Source organism: Nematolebias whitei, chromosome 3 (genome assembly GCF_014905685.2).
Source record: "Nematolebias whitei isolate Nwh7 chromosome 3, NemWhi1, whole genome shotgun sequence".
Taxonomy (NCBI): Eukaryota; Metazoa; Chordata; class Actinopteri; order Cyprinodontiformes; family Rivulidae; genus Nematolebias; species Nematolebias whitei.
This window is the reverse complement of record NC_056500.1, coordinates 20,271,920-20,293,642: the sequence shown is the minus strand read 5'-3', so window position 1 is coordinate 20,293,642 and position 21,723 is coordinate 20,271,920. Positions and strand designations below refer to the sequence as shown.

At 41.6% G+C, this 21,723-nt stretch overlaps 1 protein-coding gene across 1 annotated transcript in view; it reads left to right on the top strand.

The window, feature by feature from the left end:
* arhgef18b (rho/rac guanine nucleotide exchange factor (GEF) 18b) overlaps positions 1-20,926 on the top strand; it is a 55,755-nt gene extending 34,829 nt beyond the window's left edge. The window contains exons 14-33 of the mRNA XM_037698313.1: positions 1,227-1,422; positions 1,802-2,007; positions 2,413-2,553; positions 2,783-3,033; positions 3,277-3,402; positions 3,486-3,603; positions 3,693-3,947; positions 4,075-4,151; positions 4,297-4,475; positions 4,667-4,740; positions 6,455-6,640; positions 6,731-6,877; positions 8,314-8,429; positions 9,275-9,343; positions 9,495-9,542; positions 9,660-9,941; positions 10,080-10,229; positions 17,138-17,486; positions 18,187-18,306; positions 20,543-20,926. Of these exons, the coding sequence (XP_037554241.1) occupies positions 1,227-1,422; positions 1,802-2,007; positions 2,413-2,553; positions 2,783-3,033; positions 3,277-3,402; positions 3,486-3,603; positions 3,693-3,947; positions 4,075-4,151; positions 4,297-4,475; positions 4,667-4,740; positions 6,455-6,640; positions 6,731-6,877; positions 8,314-8,429; positions 9,275-9,343; positions 9,495-9,542; positions 9,660-9,941; positions 10,080-10,229; positions 17,138-17,486; positions 18,187-18,306; positions 20,543-20,808 (3,356 nt within the window). The 3' untranslated portion in view covers positions 20,809-20,926. The remainder of the gene's footprint in view (positions 1-1,226; positions 1,423-1,801; positions 2,008-2,412; positions 2,554-2,782; positions 3,034-3,276; positions 3,403-3,485; positions 3,604-3,692; positions 3,948-4,074; positions 4,152-4,296; positions 4,476-4,666; positions 4,741-6,454; positions 6,641-6,730; positions 6,878-8,313; positions 8,430-9,274; positions 9,344-9,494; positions 9,543-9,659; positions 9,942-10,079; positions 10,230-17,137; positions 17,487-18,186; positions 18,307-20,542) is intronic.
* The last annotated feature ends 797 nt before the right edge of the window (positions 20,927-21,723 follow it).

Here is a 21,723-nt window from a genome sequence, read left to right as displayed (position 1 = left end):
GGTCTGTACAATCTTTTAGATTTTTTAAATTTGTTGTTTTTGTATCTTTATTGCTTGTGGGTTCTGGTTAGTTAGTTTTTCCCCCCTGGTTTTCAAGTTTTATAGCATTTGCCTGCTGGTGACTACAAATGAAAATTAGCTAATTTGGCTAAATCCAGCACATTAACGTGCTGTATCCATGTAAAATCATGTTGATCATCCCCTTTCAATCAATTCAAATATACTATAAGAACAAAAGGTGGTTTCTACAACTTATAACAGTTGTCAAGCCAAAGCACAGATGTTGGAGTTTTAACAAGGTAAAGCAGACTTGGGCTTCACAGAAAAATTAGAAATGGATCGATCACAGTATGACAGTTATTGTATGCGCTTTAACTTTGTTTTATGGTCAGGAAATCTAAGGCATTGGTTTTGTGGGAACATGCAGCAGGTGCTGCTGCGTGCGATTGAGCCCACAGGAGACCTGAGTGTCCGCAGCAGCAGCAGCTTTAGTTAATCTCCTGTAGCAGTCGTTATTCCCCTCTGAACAGCTGGAGTCCTGTCAGCCACACCTGATTTCTCCACACGTCCCTCTCCAGCCAATCAGTGACTTGTGCAGGGGGTCAGGAAGACTGCGAGGAGGGAGAGGAGATGATCAGTGAAGAACCAGAATTTGCTAGAAATATAAAAGGGCGAGCGCGTCTTTCCAGAAGTTATTACAAAACCTGGGATGAAAAGAGTCTGGGTTGGGCGCTTGTAAAAACTGGTTCTGTCTCATTCTCTTTATCTTTTTTGTCCTGCTATTGCCTGCGCTGTAATTTCCACCGAGATTACTGAACTTGTTCTTGAAGTTTGGATTAATAATATCTTGTTAGTGTTTGACACTATGGATGTAGCAGTCGCTAAAAACTCTGGTAAAACTACGGGGGCCTCCAGAGGTGGTTCCAAGACTGTTAAGTCGTCCTCCCGGTCTTTCTCCTCTTCATCATGCCGTCTTTCTGGACATGTCGGCGTACGAGTCTTGATGCACCGCGATATGATCACCTCTCGCTTTTTCCAATCCCTGCCTCGTTCTTGGGTGAAAAAATACTGGAGTCGACTTGGAAAGGACACGGACAAGTCGTCCGCTTCTCCGCTTCACTGGTCATCTTCTCCTTTCTCTGTGTCCCCTCCTCGTTTGTCCTCACATTCCTCCTCCATCCGCTCTCGTCTCCTCCGTTCACCTGTTTCTCGTCTTTCTTTCCCAGCGCTGAAAGACCGGGACAGAGAAAAGGATCAGGCAGGCACAGCTACATCCCAGGTCCTGGATGGCCGCAGACCAAGTATCCCAGGCATGACCCTTAGTTTGTGTGGCCCTAGCACGTCTGCCGCCCAGAGCACCAGCTCCACGTTAGTCCCTGCCTGCAGCGCTGGTCACGGTCTTCGTCACAACAGCAGCTCAGTGTGAGTACCTCAGAAATGAACGTTGCAGTGCCTTTTCTAACTTTGTTAAAAAATATATCTTTATGTGTGGAATTATTTATTTTAGTGAAAAATAAAATTAAAAAAATAAAGGTGTTTTTAAAATGTATTAAGTTGTAAATGTTTGCAGACGTGCTGAATAGTTTTATTTTTTGACTTTTCAGCTCAATTATTACTTCCTCTGTGATGTGTATTTAAAGCAGGAAGCTGTTTTCTAATGCAGCGTCTTTTTAAAGTGCATCTAGACATTTTATTTGACTTTGTGGGTAAAAAAAAAAAAAAAGAGTGAGACCGAGGAGGCAGAGGATCAAATCTGTGCTGTGATCAGTCAGAAAACAGATATTTGGCTTATCTGATTCAGTCCTTCTGCTTTGGATAAATGCATGTGCTCGTCCCTGAGGGTATTTGTATGTTCAAGTTTGTCTAACTTTCGGCATGTATGCCACCCTGGACCCCTCAGATCCCTCTCAGGGGAGATGGATGAAACAGATGCTGGCGGATTCAAACGCTGCAATGATGACTCAATTTCCCTCGCTTCTTCCATCGCTGAGTCCATCGTTGTAGAAGGTAACGTTCAGTTCCTCTCTTGTATGTCGTGATGGTGACGATGCTGCTATTATGAGCCTTTCTCAGACTTTTGAATCTTTAAACCTTCGCTTGTTTGCTTCAAGGGAGTTTTCATAACACCAGAGAGGAGAATGTGTGTAGGGCGTTTTGCTGAGCCACGATTTCCATCCATCTCATTAAGCTGAAGTGTGTGGGAGAGAGATGCAGACTCTTTTAATATTGCTGCCACGACCTAAAATTCACTGGTTAACAAGATGTAACTTAGAGAGCAATTAGTTTGTAATCATTTGTCTGTCTTTAGTTCACTAATTATTGCACTCCTCTCTCAGTACTGTAATAATCCTGGCCTGGTTAGAATTGAAAATGTCAATTAGTGAGATCATCAGCACTTCTGCTCCTCTTTAGATGCCAACTATGGAGCAGTGAGAGTTGACCTCGAGTCAGATGCTCAGGACTTTAAGGCAGACTCATGGAGTTTGGAGGTTGACCCACAGTATCTAAAGAAGCACTCGAAGGAAGTGGTGAAGAGGCAGGATGTGATATATGGTAAGTGGAATTTATTTCCTTAGAGATGATCCAGCTAGAAATGCATAAAAAGGTGTGCATGTCTTTCCAGAAGTTACTATTGAGATATAATCCCTAAATAAATGTAACGTAATAACTTTAGCCAAATGAATGCACAAGAAAAAAAAAAAACAATTAAATAAATGATGAGAGAACCCATTCTAGAACTTCTACGGTTAAAGTCTGTTTTGGAAAAAAACATGTTCTGCAGAACTGATGCAGACGGAGATGCACCACGTGCGAACACTGAAGATAATGCTGCTTGTGTACGCCCAAGAGTTGAAGGAGAACCTTCAGATGGACTCGAGCCGACTGGACTGTCTGTTCCCCCGACTGGAAACCCTCCTGGAACTTCACACACAGTTCTTCTCTCGCCTCAAAGAGAGACGGCGAGAAAACCTCGTTTCCCCCAGCACCAAGAACTACACTATCAACAGAGTGGCAGACATCCTAATCACACAGGTAGGGAGGAGTGCATACCAGTCAGCCATAACATTAGGACCACTGAGAGATGGAGTGTCTTGCATCCTGGCAGTCCCATGGATGTTAATGCCATTTATCTAAACATATGGAAACGGCACCCTCCTACAGAAGCATACCTCCATAGCACTACTTAAACATGCACATTTTTCTTTAAACAGTATGATCAACATGTTGCAGTGCACAAACTACTTTCTGGTGAAAGAGTTTTTTTTCTCTCTTTAGTTCTCGGGTGAAATAGGAGAGAAAATGAAGGAAAGTTATGGAGATTTCTGCAGTCACCACGCTGAAGCTGTCAGCTACTACAAAGATCAGCTGCAGAACAACAGACGGTTTCAGAACCTCATAAAAGTAATATAAACAAGCAGTTTTATTATATATTTTTTTCATTAATTATGTTTTCTATAAATGGAAAATCTTTATTTATTTTTTAGAAAATCAACAACCTGTCCATTGTGCGACGGTTAGGAATAACGGAGTGTATTCTGTTGGTGACACAGCGGATTACGAAGTACCCAGTCCTGGTGGAGCGCATTCTGCACAACACTGAAGGTCTTTCTGCTAAATAAATCACCATTACTGTTGAAAAATGTCCTAAAACCAGAAAAGGATTGTTATTCAGAGCGTTTTCTTGTCTCTAGTGGGGACTGAGGAGCATGAGAACCTGACTCGGGCACTGAGTCTGATTAAAGACACCATTGTACAGGTGGATGCGCTGGTTAATCTGTACGAGAAGAACTCTAGACTTCAAGACATACACAACAAGATAGAGCCAAAGGCTTCGGGAAAATTCAAAGATGGCCGGGTGTTTCGCAGGGAGGACCTGACGCAGGGCAGGAGACAACTGCTTCATGAGGGCACAGTCAGCTGGAAGGCTGCTTCTGGCAGACTCAAAGGTACACTGTTACAGCACCATCAATTCAAAACAAATTTTCTGCTTAAAATGAACAGTTCATAAATTAAAAACTTTTTTTTGTCATTTAGATGTCTTTCTGAGGGTTTTGTTTCTGATTATCCTTTCAGATATTCTTGCTGTTCTGCTGTCAGATGTGTTGCTTTTAATACAAGAGAAGGATCAGAGATATGCGTTTGCTGCAGTTGTGAGTGATGTTTCAAACTTTTATTTTCAGTATAAAACTACATTGTTTTTCCCCCTTGTCAGTATTATCTACAATTTTTTTTTTTTAATCATTCAGACTTTTGTCTCTTTAATGCTTTTATTTGCCCTTGTTTTATTTTACTCAGGATAATAAGCCACCAGTGATCTCTCTCCAAAAGCTGATAGTCAGAGAAGTGGCCCACGAGGAGAAAGCCATGTTTCTTATTTGTGCCTCTTCCAATGAGCCAGAGATGTACGAGATCCACACCACCTGTAAAGAGGAGCGAAACACTTGGATGACGCACATTCGACAAGCTGTTGAGAAGTAATTCATTACACGCAAGATTTATCAACACATTTCTGTCATTTTCCAACCACATCCGGAATCACTGAATGGGTTTAATGTGGGAAATGTGAACAACTTGTAAGGCAGCATGTCAGTGCACAAACAAAAGGACACACGCACTGTATGAATTAACCTTCTTTGTGTTGTCACCTCTTCACTCGCTCTGTTAGCTGTCCTCACTCTGAAGAGAGGCTGTTCAGCGAAGAAGAGGAGGCTCGGGCTGTCAGGCTCAAAGAATTTCAAGGTAACATCAAATGAAGACATTGACATGACACGAATAGTAAGATTGCTCTGCCCATGCGGAATTGTAGCCCAGGGCGAGCTAACCTCAGACAAACAAATGATAACTGTAAAGGTGAAGGTAGTGGAGCTTGTTTGCTGAGGCATTTTTGCCTTATTAGCCAACATTAAGCCAGTGAAGATGGCAAAAATAAATTCAAAGATACTAATAACTTACAATAGTTACTGCAGTAGATGTCTCCATGCCGCAGAGCAGCACAGTGCAAGAATTCAGACTTATGTGACAACCATGTGACAGTTACACTACCATCATGTGCATACCTCCACCTCTCCGTTCAGTATGTAGGCTACTAAGCGTGTACATTTACATTACACAACCTATTAAACGCTTTGTGCAAAATCGGTTTAGTTTTAACTGATCAAGACTAAACCTGTGAAACCCGAAGTTGCAACACATCTACATGCAAAACGAAGCACAACTAGACCTAGCTTTAAGCATTAACATTTAATTTAATCATTGAGCATACAAAGTAATAATGACAAAAATGGAAGAGTTGCATGCAGTTACCGTCATACAAATGAACATGTGGTATTTCCTGTTTATCACTGTTGTATTCGGCTGCTCATGAGGTCAGCTGCAGGGCTTTATCCATCTTTTCCATTTTTCCAGATTCAGTTTAGGTGATTTAAATGGAATAAACTTTATTCCACCCTCTACTCTCAGGGTAACGCATGTCTGCATTAGGGGTTGAATAGACTAACCGACTAGTCTGTTATAGATCATCTCGCGAGTTTCTATATTTCATGGCGACTAGTCAGAAACACACACACACACACACACACCCTCCGCGCTGTTCCCAACCCTATTCCACCCAATCCACGTGGTGGATTAAATAGAATAAAACTAAATACAGCAGCATTTTTGCAGCTTGATAATAGTTTTGCTTTTCCTTTGACTTATTTGCAGTATGATAAATGATAGGAGCATAAATATGCACCCGATGTTTTGTTGTTCTTTTTTTGTAAATAATAAATGAGGGTTGTTTTTTTTTTTTTTTTTTTGCAAATATGATATAGCGTCTTGAGTTCCTATGACGTCATCGACTTGTCGATGTCGACTCGACTTTTAAAATGTGTAGTCGTTTAACCCCTATTCTGCATTGCATGTTCCCCACTGACGTTTTACCCTTTTTTTTTTTTTTTTTTTTTAATGATTTTTCACAAAATTCCTCTGACTGCAAAATGTTCGTAATGTAAAATCACAACAATGTTGTCATGGGAAAAAGGGGTTCAGCTACGGCATTTAAGGGGTGTTTCACTTCGGGAAAAATTGCTATTGTCGATTGGTCAGTTGCTGACGAGCCTGCTGGACTGAGTGACGGATGTCAAATTGCTGATGGGTATTAAGAAAAAAAATATGATCATCCACCAGGGGATGCCGTTGACTTGAAATACTTAGTTGACTGACGTTTTTTTTTTCTTACAATTCACTTCAGTTTATTTATATAGCGCCAAATCGCAACAGAAGTCATCTCAGGGCACTGAACAGAAACATTCATATGTAAAATTAAGTTAACAGAGAATTAAAGTAGTTTTGGCATTCAAATGTTTTGTTCTACTTCAAAAAAGACCTAAAAATAATTTCTGTGTAGAACCTACAGATTTGTTTTACCTTTTTAAATTATGACTCTTCTTTTGTGAAATGTTTTCTGTTGTAGAGCGGCTGAGCCAGAAGGATGCAGTGATTGTTCAGGCTCTTACAGAGAAGCTGCAGCTGTTTGCAGAGATGGCAGAGTCTGTGTCCGGTCTGGAGGAAGTAGCTTCACGTTCCAGACTTATGCTTCGAGGAGACACCTCAGACCTCCAGCAGGGGGAGACCCTGCTCAAAGGAGCCATCACGGAGGGTAAGATGATGCTGCACAATAATGTACTTGTGTGCAAGGTTCATAAATACATTCTACTTTATTTTACATTTCTTCTTTTTTTAATCTTAGTTGAGAACCTGCAGAACTTGCTGCAGTCTGGAGTGGGGGAGGAGACTCAACCATCTCGGATGGAGGAAGGTGGAGGTTCTGGGGTTCTGCCCAGACGAGCAGACACATTTGGTGGCTATGATAGTAACCCAACCATCTTCATTAAGAGTGAGTCCAGCACTCAAAATACTTTATTAAAGTCTAGCATCTAAAAAGTTTTCTCTTTTTTCTTTTAATAAATTATAAATAATAAAAATCTCAGCATTTCCCCTATCGTTATCCAAGGAGAGTAGCTCGATTCTGCAACTTTATTTCTTGGAAGCAATATTAACGTAAAAGTTGTTCATTTGTATGCTCAGTGCTAAATACTCTGTAAGATTGTCAGTTTCAAGTGTTTGTAGTTGTCCCCTGTTGCAAAGCGAAGAGGGAGAATCGGAAATGGCAATTCATCTGTCCTTCCATCTGTTGGTCTGTCCATTCATCCATCTATCCATCCATCTTTGCTTGTTGCGAGCATAACATGAAAAACAAGTTAACTGCTGACTTCCATTTTGGTGTGTGGCAACATCTAGGTGTAAAAAATATTCCTCTTGAAAATTGGGTTGCCACGTCAAAATCTGAGATGGCTGCCTTCATGTGTATATATGTTAACCTTGTGAATTTGACAACTTGAAAAGTTAGCAATAAGCCGATCCATCCATCTTTTACCCGCTTCTTCCATTTTGGGTCATGCGGGTCGCCGGTGCCCATGTCTGGCAATCACGGTGCGAGGGGCAGGGTACACCCTGGATGGGTCACAAGTCCATCACAGGGCCACATAGAGACAAATGAGACAACAACCATTCACTCTCTCACCCACACCTAGGGACAATTTAGAGTTACCAATCAGTCGCTCCCGCAGCTGTGGAGCACCTCTGCTGCTGGCCAAGCCGGTCCCTCCAACGGCCGGAGGGGCGGGAGGAGGACTGTGACGTCACCAGATGGTGTACAGTCTCTGAGACCTCCTCGGACCTCTGCAATTTCTCAAGGATGGTCCTGAAGTTGGCCCCGAACAGCGCCTCTGGGGTGATGGGTCCCTCCAGCAGGTCTTTCTGCAGCCTCTCGGACAAGGATGGCGAGAGGCGGAGCCAGGTGGTCCTCTGGATCATGGCCATCCGGGGGGAAAAAAATAAATGCAGACAAACTAGACGGATTTAACGTAACCAATGAAAAATCTTAAATTTCATATTTGATTGTTTGTTGAAAACATTCAAACATTTTGCTTCCCCAAACTAAAAAATGTTTTTATCATAATAACATTAAGTTCTTTGAGAAGCTCTGAAGAATGCACTGCGGTGAGAAAAGCTGCACACTTAATAAATAAATCTTCCAAATTAACCCCCCACCCCTACCAAAAAGGCCAGAAATGAAGGGGAACCAATGAATCTTGATGCATTTATTGGTCAGGTTTGCCATAAACTGTGAATAAAATAAAAGTAGCTGTTGATGCTTGTTTAAATTTTTTATGAAAACTTGTGTATTCCAGTGCGTTAGTTTTATTTGTTTGTCACCTTTTGCTTGTTTTTGTGTGTCTACAAGTATTTTTGTCTGCACGTCTGTTCCAGATGGCAGTATGAAGAAAAGTTTTTCTTGCAAGCCCAGAAACCGAGACCGAAGCCAAAGAGCCAGTTCGGACCCTCAGCTCAAAGACCTGTGTGGCAGCCACACTCTGGAGCAGACGGTAGGAGCTCTGCAGTCACACACACACACACACATACTGTGTATCTGGAGATGAGTCGCAGTAATATTTCCTGTAAATAGTCAAAAACTGACCAAGTCATCTGTAAAGTTTCCACATCCTTGTGTTTTACAGGAATGCTGTTTACACAGGTTTTCACATTTGTTTGGAAATGGATAAAACCTTGATAAATATTGTACTCTGAACGTTTAGGTTAATTCCAGTGAACCCTGGTCCATGAGAATAATTATACTGGTTAAATATAACAAAGGAGAGTGAGTGTGAAATAACGCCAGGATTACGTACATTTTTGGCATTTTTCTATAGCTGAGTTTTAGAGCTGTGGAATGGGTCAAATGTTGAACCTTATTATTACTATTATTTGAGCATTATCTTAGTTTTAACATTGACAAATAATAAATCTTCAAACGGTGCCACATAATACATTTGCTCCGTTCTTTTGTTTTTAACCTTCTTTATGGGTTATTAAAATTTAAGTTTTTCCACAACAGTGACACTTTATGTTGGCGGATGAGATGGGAACAAATCTGGTTGTAAACTCAGGCTCACTTTCAAACATAATCCTGCTTTTTCATATATTTAATGCTAAAATGACTCATAACTTTTAAAAAAAGAACAAAACATTGAGTTTAAAAACACTCAGAATTAGAAAATGAAACGATGAAATAAAAAGTTTAATGAGATTTTATGAAATGTTAACTAATTTGTACCTCATAGAAATACATTTTCCTAACCTGAAGGCTTCATTTACCTGTTTACTTTTTAATATCCCTCCACTGAACAGTGATCACATTTTGTTTGACTTTGTGTGCCTGACTGCTGCTCAGGTTGATGAGACCTGCTGCTCTCCTCCAAGGTGGAACTGCATCTGGTCCAACTCGTTTCCTGAAGCTGAGGTAACTTTTTTTTTTTTAATCATGTCACCTTTCATCATTGTAGGATTTGACCTTGTTGCCATGCCTTTAGTAGTTCAGTCAACTTTTGTGTTATTTTAGCCATATTGCTTATACTTTGTTCATTAATCTTTTTATTTTTTTGACATTTTAGTTCTTTGACAGAGTGTTGATGCTCTCCCAGAGGCTTTATAGCTTGCAGGTAAATGAGTCCCATCCTCACTTATATTGCGTATGTACTGAATGCAATCTTCAGCTTTTTGAGAGAACTAGCACCAATATTTAGTTACATATGGTATTTATTTTTCTGCATCTTCAGGCCATCATATCGCAGCAGGACAGTCAGATCGAGCTGCAGCGGGCCTCACTGACAGAGCGGGTGCCGCTGCCAGGCCGTCACAGAGGAAACGTGCTTCTGGAGCAGGAGAAGCAGCGGACTCTGGCTCTGCAGAGAGAGGAGCTGGCCACCTTGCATAAGCTTCAGTCTCAGCACAGGCAGGAGCAGCAGCGCTGGGAGAAGGAGCGGGAGAGGCACCGCCAGCAGGTTGAGGCTACCGAGGCCAGGCTACTGCAAAGAGAGGAGGAGTGCAGGCGGCTTGAGGTGAAGTTCTACATTCTACGTTACAGCTGTGGAAACTAATTTAATGGCAATACATGCTGAATTTGCTAAAGATGCAAAGGTTTTGTAGTCTTTTTGTTTTACAATGTGTAAAATCTAAAAATTTTGTTTTTAATACAGGAGCAGCTGGCGAAGGAAAGAGAAGAGCTGGACATGCAGAGAGAGACGTACCAGCAGGACTTGGAGAGACTGAGAGAGTCCACCAAAGCAGTGGAAAAAGAAAAGGAACGCCTGGAAAACCTGAAAAAGTTCAAGAGGAAGACGATTGAGGTGGGAAGCCAGTAGTAGTGGAAACTGTTACGTCAGCAAGACGAATCTCTGTTCCACAAAATGCGATGTTTGCTGATAAATCAAAGATAAATGAAGTGGAATAATGTACGCCGTCCATACTTCTCTCTTTGTAGTCCTTCTCTTAAGGCCAGTCTCGTAGTCCATTTCAGAGCAGCTTTCACAACACATGATGGGAACTTTAATTCCAAAACTCAAACTCTGAATAAATTCATCTTCCTGCATCTCCTCCTCTGTCTTCTTTACACACACTTTTGTTCAAGTTAGTCATTTTTATTTATGACACTTCTTCATAATTCTGCAACATGAGCAGACAACTGTGAGCATCACAAATCACTGTCTGCTTGGACAAATATTTTCTATTAACATCCACATGAAAGAATCTATTTCTACTTGTGCAACTTGGATGGGAGAAAGTGATAAAGACTACTATTTATACACTGTAAGTTACAAGTTATATTTATAAAAGCACTTATCTGAGGATCTATCTTGTCAAAGAGCAGTCTGTCTTCGCTTTGCATTTCCTATTGTTTCCTCCATTTGTTCTTTCTTGCGTCTGTGTCTATCCTTGTGACACAATGCGGGTCATTGTTTGTGAATTTCATGGGAGAGGAGTTTTAAGATCTGCTGACTGTAATTTCACGCCTGGTGTTAACAGATCTGTCAGAGTCCTCGTAAAGTTGCCCAATAGGAGCTTTGAGTGTTTTCAGAGGCTTGTGTCACAGTCTTTGCTTAGCTGATTGTCTGTCTGTCACAACCTGAGGAAAGCTCGTTTCAGTCTTCGTGTTGGCACAGCCTTCCTTTGTACCAAACAAAAACAAATCTAGACTGATAAAGTCAGAGCATTAACAGGAACAGCTGCACCTCTGACTTACACATGATTGTATCCCCAGGAGCCTAAATAAGACACGTGTAATGATATGTTTACTCTAAATAATGGTCCCGCAAATAAGTACAAAGCATGTTAACACTGTGAGTCATGGACTTGATGACCACTGAGCTGTTTATCAGTGCAGCTAATGCATGCTTCAACACGTCATCTCTGTTTGTGTGTTGTTTCCCATGATACCATCCTCTGTGCAATAACCGTAGGTTTTTAACTCATGTAATCATGTAAGGAACTGACAGAGATACCTCATTGTCCTTTCACGATTTGAGATGTCCCCCCCCCAAATGACTGTGCTGTATTTTTTATCTAAAGTAAATGAACAATACCCACTTTATTACTTTGACAAAACAACCGGACACCTTATCTGCCATTTATTTTGTATAGCATCCCAATAATTTAAAGGTCTTTAGATGACTAATAACAGGAATCCTAACCCAAGACTGGTATCAGCTTAATCAACTTAATTAAACTTTTCCAGTTATCAGAATGGGTAATAAAAAACTCTGGAATCTGTACATGAAGTTATTCAATCTATACTACGTCTAAATATATAGTTTTCAATGCATGAGTTTATTGCAGTTTGTTTAAAGAAAAGCATTCTTGACCTAACGCCTAAGTGAAATCAGTTCTACATAAATTCTGCATGTGCTATCACTGTTAGACCAGCAGTCTGTATCTCGCTGGGCTACAACCGTTGGCAACTATTTGGTGAAAAACAATCAAAAAGGAGTCTCCTGAATGGCTCAAAACATCTGTAGGGGTTCTTAATTTCCTCATGCAATATGCAGACGCTCAGTCTTGCTACTTGAATTTTAAACTTGTGCAAAAGATTAGTGCTATAGGTTTTCTCTCAAAGTTGTCACAAAGTCGCTTCACGCTTCTCAAACCCGTCTCAGTTTAGCTGTGAATCTATACCAGAAAACATCTTGCAGCTCTGGATATCCAGGTCTAAAATCTTCCTCCTTTTAATTTCAAATGTGTACTTCAGTATATTAAGTCATAAACATGCGAGCATCCAGGCAGAGGTGAGCAACAACATATGCACGGCCTTGAATACAGTTTTACAAGCTGTGCACACTAAAATTGGCAGTCAGTTTCAAGAATTGGCCGCTGCATGGCTCACTATTAACTTGGTCACAAACATTTAAAATTCTAGAGACTGCAACAGAAAATCAATCTGTTTTCTCACAATTATGACTCACCAGCTAGTTTCAAACAGTCTTAGCCCAGCGAAAAAGTATCTCCACACATGGATGGGTTGCAGCACTGTCCTTCACGCTGTGCATTTCTTGGCTGCGGTTTTGTCTTGGAAGTGGTTTGCATCAAACATCAAACGGTCTTTTCATTAATTGGAACCTCGCAGTCTGTCCCAGGCTCTGAGCCAACCTGATGACATTTAATCACCACCGCCCAAAATGAAGACTCATCAGCAAACCTGGAGAGATATAATTAGACTCTGTGAAAAGAAAAAAAAAGACTGTGTGTGTTTGACTCGTGAATGTTTAAGTAATAGCTGTGCGAGTTGTAACTTGTCTGGGTTTCAGTGAAACGTTTCTTTCATCTTATCTCTTCTGATCTTGTTCGGCAGCATGGGTTTTTTTGGACTGTTAACTAGAATAAAGACGTGTCAAGTTGCATAATAGTCTTGTGAATATAAACTTGGAAAACGTGCATTATCAAGGTTAAAGGTAAAGATTTGAATGGCAATAAAAAGTAACTTCTATTTTATTTTTTTTAATCTAGAAAATTGTTAAAAATGTTCTCCATCTGTGCCTTCAACAGGTTTATGATTTCTTTCATTTGTAACCAGAGCCTGTGGGCATATCGAGTTGTTCTGGTGTGTTCATTTAATACATTTATTGATTTTCATCAGCAATCTGACCACACACACACCACCCACCCACACTTTGCATTGACTTCCACTCATTTTCCATTCATTTCTATAGTCTAATCATGACCCTTACCCTAAACCTAACCCCTAACCCAATAATGACACAGCTCCTTATGGGGTCCGGGCTGTGGGTCCTCACAATGTAGTATGTTGGAAAAATGGGCCTTAAAAGGTAATGAATACAAACACACACACACACACACACGACTCTTCTTTGTCCTTGTCAGCCTGTAGTTTTTGCTTTGTAAAGAAATAGCTTCTGTTAGGATAATTTAATATTATCCCTTGTAGCTCATTAAATAAATATGCCACACAGGAACGAGTAGATATTTTTCTCATCCCAGTTTAATCTTTCAAGATGGAGCAGAGTTGAAACACAAGCAGGCAAGATATTTACATGTCTCTTCGTCTCTAAGTCTGCTCAGAGAGCATAGAAGAGGATCTTTTTATGATGTTATCAGAGGCGCTGCCTGCCCGCTTAGGCCTTGAGTTTATCAGGTGAAGGCTTCATGCTTCTGCAGCACTCTGTCCAGACAAAACAACTCTTAACACACACATGGTTCATATACAGTAGACAGTAATAAGTGAAAAACATATGTGACCTTTCACATCTTCCATCAGCTCCTCGACATATGCAGTTATTTGATTAACTAGTTTAACCCACCTCTGCTTATAATCTTGTGTTTTTTGTGTTTTAAGGGATTAAAAACTCATTCAGGTAACCTTTATCAGTTTTGCTGCTGTGGAATAATATTACATATGAGTAAGTTTCTGCTCTCAGGAGCTCCCACAGGCATTTATTCAAGTGTAGTTGTTGAATAAAATAAATATCCTTTCATCTCTATTTACTCAAAGAAGCCATTCTGAGGACACAAGAAGGTTTTTGTATAACCAGTCTAGTCACGAGGAAGCTTGCACAGATTAACAGTTACATGCTTTGAGCCTCGTCAATGAGAATCTGCACAGGACAGTGAGGCAGGAAGTGCTTTATAATACACGCTTAATCAGACGGTCAAAATGACCTCGGCTTTCCAGTTTACAGACGAGAAGAAGGCCTTGGAGGTGCGCCTGCAGGCTCCTCTCAGCAGACCTCTAACAAACATTAAGCTAACATTAGTTAGTGACAAACGTCCATAAACCTTTACCAAAATTCCCTTGACAGTAGTAGTACATAAAGTATAAATTTCTATGTCAGACAACTGTCTTTTTTTTAATGCGCAGTTTTTTTGTTTTTTTATTTCTATGTTATAAGAAATGTTCACGTCAGCAGCACTTCATTTCAGATGTCCTGTTTTCAGCTAAACAAATATAGCTTAGAGGTTAATAACATTTTTTTAGTTTTTCATAAATAGTTTAATGGATTCGTTAGTTTTTAAAATGATTTCTGACATTTTGATGGATTAAAAAAAACTCGTCTGACAAACCTGCTCGTTTCTGATTATGCCCCACAGAGCATAACTGTTTACTCAGAGTAATCCTCTCATTTCTAAACTGTGTGACTACTTGGACTCAGTTTGATTCTGGATTAGACACATTTCGCTTGCCTTGTTCACTAATCTTGTTAATTCAGTCCAGCTCAGAGCTGCAGATGGCCCATAAAAAGTCATCAGTTTGATTCATAATTGCATTATTGCACATAATTCTGTTCAGATGAGAGTTTGACCTGGGATGTGTTTGCACCTGTGTGTCCATCTCATCCCCTCACAGAGTGAAGGATTCTGGGTATTTAACATCTATAGAAGTCTGTGCTGTGAGGAGCCCTAAGAGATGGCTAACGTGCTCTGCAAAGTGGAAGCAGAACCACCCAACCTGTGCTTGCCTGTGGGTGGTGTCCATTATCTCCAAGGCAACTTATTTCAGCATTACTAAAGATGCACCTGATCCAGAAAGATCCAGGCAGTTTTCAGGATTAGGAGGAACCTGACTTTGGAAATAACACGTTTGGTCTGGTTAATTATAAAGACCTCTGGAAGACAGAGACTGCTAATTGCTTATTGTCAGAGTTCTTCGTGCTGCTTCAGTGACTTGGATACCTGTTTGTTTTTTTTTAAACGTCACTAGAACTGATTGCCTTGTTCAAAGAGCAGTTGAACATCAGTGTAAGATGACCGAGAGCTGAAAGTTGACAAATGATGGAGGGAATAAAAGAGGGCGGAGTAATGGAAGGACGTATGGATACTTTCACCATCGAGGAGCCTCCGTCTTACTGAAGTTATACTTTGTGGTTCCAGCTGGAGGCAACACACGGTACAAAGTCATCATGTTGAATGTGCATCAGAAATATTAATTTTACTGACACATACAACCTATAAATGTGGTTATGACTGTTTTAACAATTGATTTTGGACATTTATCTTTAATTATATTCAAACATAAATAGTACTGGTGAAATCCAAGTGCAGTGCTCTCTGTTCTTATTGCGGGGGCTACGTTCCAGACCCCGCCTCCATCCACCCACCCACCCGCAATAAGTGAAAATACTCGACGTTATACTTATTTTAGTATTTATATATATTTTAAGGATTTAGAAACCCCACACTTACAATGTTCTAAACTCAGTTCAAATTGTTTGTGTTTGAACATTGTTCAGAAGTCCTCGTGGGCCGACTAGCAGCTCTCGGGTTCATTGATGAGTCTGGTGGTCCGGTTCTGCTCCGGTTCCCGGTGGGTTCCGTGCGGGGCTCTGCATCCGCTGGGCGCCAAAGTCACTGTAATAGACACCAAACTTTTTCGTATCGAATCAAAACTTTCCCTCCATTTCAGCTGGAAGCACTGTTGGGAATTCTGGGTAGTGCACTGTTGGCTTCTGGGAAATGTAGTCCTTTTGAGTGGCAATACAGTGTAGGCTTATTGAGGGAAAACTACAAAATGGAGCATGCATCAGGATACAAAATGGCAGCGCCTGTCCTATGTATTTAATTTTTCGTTAACTTTTTTCTGTACAGTACTGTATCCGGTACTGTCCGAATCACGTGAGTAATATTAAAGTTGACAACTGTGTCCTGTACAATTAATTTTTTTTCTCATGTTTACTCAAAAAAACCCACGAAAGAGCGAGTTCACGAAAGGTGAATCTCAAAGTAGTGAGGGACTACTATAAAAAAAAATGTCCAAAGCCCAGAGGAGTGTGTTTGAGATGGTTTATTATATTCAAGGCCAGAGCTCGATTCATCAGCTGGTTTGACGGTGGCGATTTTAATAAAGGCGGAGTTGAAATCGGCAAACTGCATTCACACATTGGAGATTTTTATTTTATGGGAAGTTATCGTTGCTGCGATGATGAAGCCAAGCACATGTTTTAGTGTGCACCGGCTGTTCAGAAGTTAAAATGTTTTTGTTCATGTCTTCCTTTGCAGGATATTCAACTTTCTTTAATCACTTTGTTGAAGTGAATAGGATCCCTGATTGCACGGCTGGTATTACAATAGACTTTTATAGTTCTTGTAATCCAACATGTGGGGTTCCTAAAACAAACAAGGATTCAGTGTAGATGAATCCTTCTGGCTGACTTGACTTCTTGATGGTTTTTGATTCATTCTAGCGATTTTACAAACAATGCCGTCTTGTCTTTTATCTCCTGATGTCATGAGAGCTGTATTCATGTTTCTCTGCTTTTCTGACTGACCTGTCTTGTTTTGTTGGACACACCTTTATGTGCACATGAACCTTTAGCGGTTTTACGTTTCTCGTTTTGTGTGTTCACATACAATGTCCTTAAGCTTAAGTTGAAAACAAAACATCAAAGACCTGCTCAGATGCAGCCTCAGCAGGAAAAAGGTTTCCCTTTTCCTCTTTACACCCATAAATCCTCTGCTTCTAAACAGATCGTGTGTCTGTAATGTCACGGCAGCACTCGGCTGATTTATTGTCCGAAGAAGTTTCTTGTTTTAAACTTGAAAAATAAAATCATGCCGTCTATACAAGCTGGTTATGATTAAAGAAAAATGCAAACACGATGTTCCACGACTCGTCCAAACCAGCTCTGACCACTGAAACAAATAATTATAGAACAGAGCTGGGAAGACATTCTTTGAACTGAAATGCAGAATTTGAAGACGTATCTGCTGCTAACACATGTCGGCAAATGACACTGTCTTTCTTCTCCTCAAGGTGGCTCCTCTGTCTGGCAGTTTAAACGGAGAGCTCCTCTCACCTCCTGGCCTCTCCAGCTCCACTAGTGCGTCCGACTTGCCGCTGGCCCATAAGCCCTTAGTGCGCTCCAGCCTGTCCGTCACACCGGCCGACTATCCCGAGCGCCCTGAGGTGACTCTGCGGCGGGAGGCGGGCTCCTCCACTCTGCCCCTGAAGACAGAAGTGCCGCTCCATCTCTTCAGCACCACCAACCAGCAGCACAAACTGGTGGGGGTGCAGCAGCAGATCCCCACCAAACTGGCAGCAATCAACAGTGGCAAAGGAAAAGGGGGGAAGGGGAAAGCCTCGCATCGTACTGACAGCACAGGTTAGGACTCTGTTACGTCTCAGATTTTGTTTTTTTTAAGAAGAACAGACTTTAGAGGAATGCACCCAAATAAACCAACTAAACAATAAAAAGTTTTTCTGAAGTGAAAGGAAAACAACAGCAAGATTTACAATAAGAAGCAGCCTGTTGGCTCTCTTTGCTCATGCTTGGTTGCAGAAGGTTTGAACAAAGATGCTGTCAAAGCTGTCAGCCTCTGGGAAACGAGGATGTTTATCACTGAGGCAAACAAGTTTCGAGTTGCTCTTTGAAACGAGACCAAATATGCAACAAAGTATGTTCGGAGATGCCTTCACGCTTGCCTGTGCTTGTTCTGGGTCACTCTCAGAGATGAGCTTTTATTTTTTTTCCTCTCTATGTTTTGCTTCTTTAAGCAGTTTTCTGAGGTGAAACTCATGCCTGTCGAGATGAACAGAGGTTTAAAACTACGACTGGTGTAGAAAACGCATCATTACCGTTTGCTCCTGTTCTTGCAAGAGTTTTATTTGAATTCTGTGAAAGTTTTTTTTTTTTTTTCTGCTTACTGCTCTTTGCCTGAGCAGATTACTCTCATTAGCCGTCTAAATTAGGTTAAACCTGCTGATTTATCAGATGGTGTCCTGCTGTGAAATCTAATATTCCAATTAAATCACTCTGACCCTTTTTGTGTTTGTCCTCTCTCTTTCTAACTCTCTCCTTTCAGCGTCAATGGACATGAAGCAGATGCTCCCTCTGAAACTCTCCTCCAAAGAGGACAACATCCTGAAGGCCAAGCGCTCCATCAGCCCCCACCAGCAGCCCCCTTCTCTTCATCACCACACAGGTATTTTTCTGAATACATGGACATCTGGACAAACCTCAGCATGATCCCCCTTCTGTCTGTGTTTGCCTGCTGCATTGGTGTATGCCTGTCAAAGGTGGGGCATGTTGGGACAGTCTACCTCCTTATCTCTAAACTTTCTCTTGTCCTGCCCATACCTTCTGATCTGCTCAAGATAATTTAATGAAACTTCATACACATATGCACGTGACGTCCCGTGCGCCGCAGTATGCTCGCACTGACGGAAGCTCCATTTTGACTCGCTCTTTATTTTGTTCCTGTTGTTTTTTTTACTTTTCTTTTTTGTGCCTACACTGAACACCCACTCTACGGCTGTGACCGCAATGCACTTTTGGAGTTTTGTGTGTCGCTGCCTTGCCATTGTGCCATCGTGGTTCAGTTCCCGGCCCCCTTCCAGCCTCGGGCTCAGGCCTGTCATGGCAGCTGTCTCCATGATCCTCCATCTGCCTGCACGGACCAAACTCTAGGGAACAGTTTGGTTTCACGGGAAACCTTGGATGTTCTGTCAGCCGGACCCAGTTCTGGAGGGCAGTCATCGTCGTTGCCGCAGTCGTTATCATCATGCTGCTAACCGGACCACACTGCTAACAGAACCACATTGCTAACAGTACTATGCTGCTAACAGTGCCATGCTGCTAACAACAGTACCTTGTTGCTAACCAGACCATGTTGCTAACTGAACCATGTTGCTAACAGTACCATGTTGCTAAGAGAACCTCACTGCTAACAGGACCATGTTGCTAACTGAACCATGTTGCTAACAGTACCATGTTGCTAAGAGAACCTCACTGCTAACAGGACCATGTTGCTAACAGGACCATGTTGCTAACAGGACCATGTTGCTAACAGGACCATGCTGCTAACAGGACCATGCTGCTAACAGGACCATGCTGCTAACTGGACCATGCTGCTAACTGGACCACGTTACTAACTGGACCACGTTACTAACAGTACCATGTTGCTAAGAAAACCTCATCGCTAACAGGACCATGCTGCTAACTGGACCACGTTACTAACAGTTCCATGTTGCTAAGAGAACCTCACCGCTAACAGGACCATGTTGCTAACAGGATCATGTTGCTAACAGGATCATGTTGCTAACAGGACCATGCTGATAACTAGACCATGTTACTAACAGGACCATGTTGCTAAGAGAACCTCACCGCTAACAGGACCATGTTGCTAACAGGACCATGTTGCTAACAGTACCATGTTGCTAAGAGAACCTCACCGCTAATAGGACCATGGTGCTAACTGGACCATGTTGCTAAGAGAACCTCACGGCTAACAGGACCATGTTGCTAAGAGAACCTCACCGCTAACAGGACCATGTTGCTAACAGGACCATGCTGCTAACAGGACCATGCTGCTAACGGTACCACATTACTAACAGTACCATGTTGCTAATAGAACCTCACCGCTAACAGGACCATGCTGCTACCAGGACCATGTTGCTAACAGGACCATATTGCTAAGAAAACCTCATTGCTAATAGGACCACTCTGCTAATGGGACCATGCTGCTGCAGATGTATTTCTTTTGCACATTTGGTGCCTTATTTTTGTTGCATGCTTTGGTATTGTCGGGGGGGGGGGGTTGCGAGTCGACGGTTCTTCTCGTCCTGAGCATTTCATTGCACTGTTGACCTTGTGTTGATTCTGCATATGAAAATAAACTTATGCCATATGTATCGTCACTAAAAAGGGGCACCATGTTCACATTTCATCACCCCAGCTTCAAGGTCCAGGTCACAAATCGGGGTCAAAGGTTATACAAGGTCTTCACTTGTCCACACCATTGAAATAGATGGATGAATAATGGTTGATGGGCGTGTAATGTTCTGTATGCAGTACTCCTGTTAGTATTGGTTCCCACGAACACAAACTCGACTTTACATTCCTCACCTGGGCCTAGCTGACTCCACCCCATGACATTCCTCTCTGGAGCTTCACGCTGGCCTCGCCCTGTGTAAACACCTATCAATTTCACACGCCTCCCTTTGATTAATGGCCGGCTCTGCTGCCGAAAGACGTTTTAATCTCGTTCTCGTACATTTACCAATGACACAAAAACCATCGGTGAGAGAGTTTGTGTGATTGATTGCAGCTTGGATAAATAATCCAACAGATCAGAGCAGCAGCTGCTCACTAATATTCTGTTTGTCATGTCTGAAGTGATCCTTTGTTCTCTGATGGCTTCTCCTTTCTGTTCCTGACAGATCAGCTGAGTCCTCCAGACAGCACCGGACTAGACACTCAGCTCACCTCCTCCGTCAGCTCCTCCCACCCTCCTCATGCGCAGAAGCCCCCCATGCCGACCACGCATCCCCATCCTCCACCCTCCATTCCTCCGCACCCTCAGAGCACTGATCCCCCTCAGTTCCAGCCCCACGTGCAGAACGTTCACGGGCTCAGCCACAGCAAATCGCCTCCTTACACCATCCCTACAGAAGACCTGAATAAGGAGGAAGTTATATTTTTTTAGACTCCCTTTGCTCAAAGAACAAGCACAGACTCTTGACACAGAAACAGGCACAGGGCACTGATCCCTGATCAGCCTCTGAAAGGAGCAACTTTTAACAAGCAGCACAGTTTAACTATCTGTACAAAGCTGCAGCAGTTTATAAAAGCAAAGGCTGCAGTGGCTCAAACAGAATTTCCTTTTTAACAACTTAATTGCATATAATGTTTTATTTAATTTTTAGTTTTATATCTAAACTACTATTAATTATATGGTGGAAACCTGGGGTCAAACAAAGGTATCATGTAGAAAGTTTTTTTATTATTATTTTTTATAGAAATGTTTTATTAATCCAAAGACAAAAGCCACAAGAGGTGAAGAGTTGTGACTGAAAGGAACGTTGTGCAGATTTGTTTCTCTTGAATGAAGTAGTAATGAGGAGGACGAGTGCAGCGATGGATATTTGTTTTTACTGTGCACTTCCACTGGACCTGAAGCTCTGAAGTTTCATTTGCTCAGTGTAAAATATTCCACTCCAAGCTAACGAAGGAGCTTTTTGTGGGGAAATGTTGTAAAATGTGATTGTACAGCTGTTGATATTGTGAAGCTTAATTTCATTTTTTTTTCATTGGTACTTGTCCAGACTTTGCTTATAAAAGCTAAAATGGTGGTGTTGCTGCTGGTTGTGAAATGTCACTGTAATATTACTTTATTTCACTTAAAGGAGAGTCCTAATCTACAAAACAATCGAGAAAAAAAAAAAAGTTTCTTTCGGCTGCTCCCTTCAGGGACAGCGAGCAAACTCGCATGAAAGATTTGCCCATTTGTTTTATTCCGGATGCCCTTCCTGACACAACCCGGGCTTGAACCTGCAGCCTCAGGATTACAAGACCGTGACACAGACCACCAAGCTACCACAGCTCCTACAAAATAAGTCTT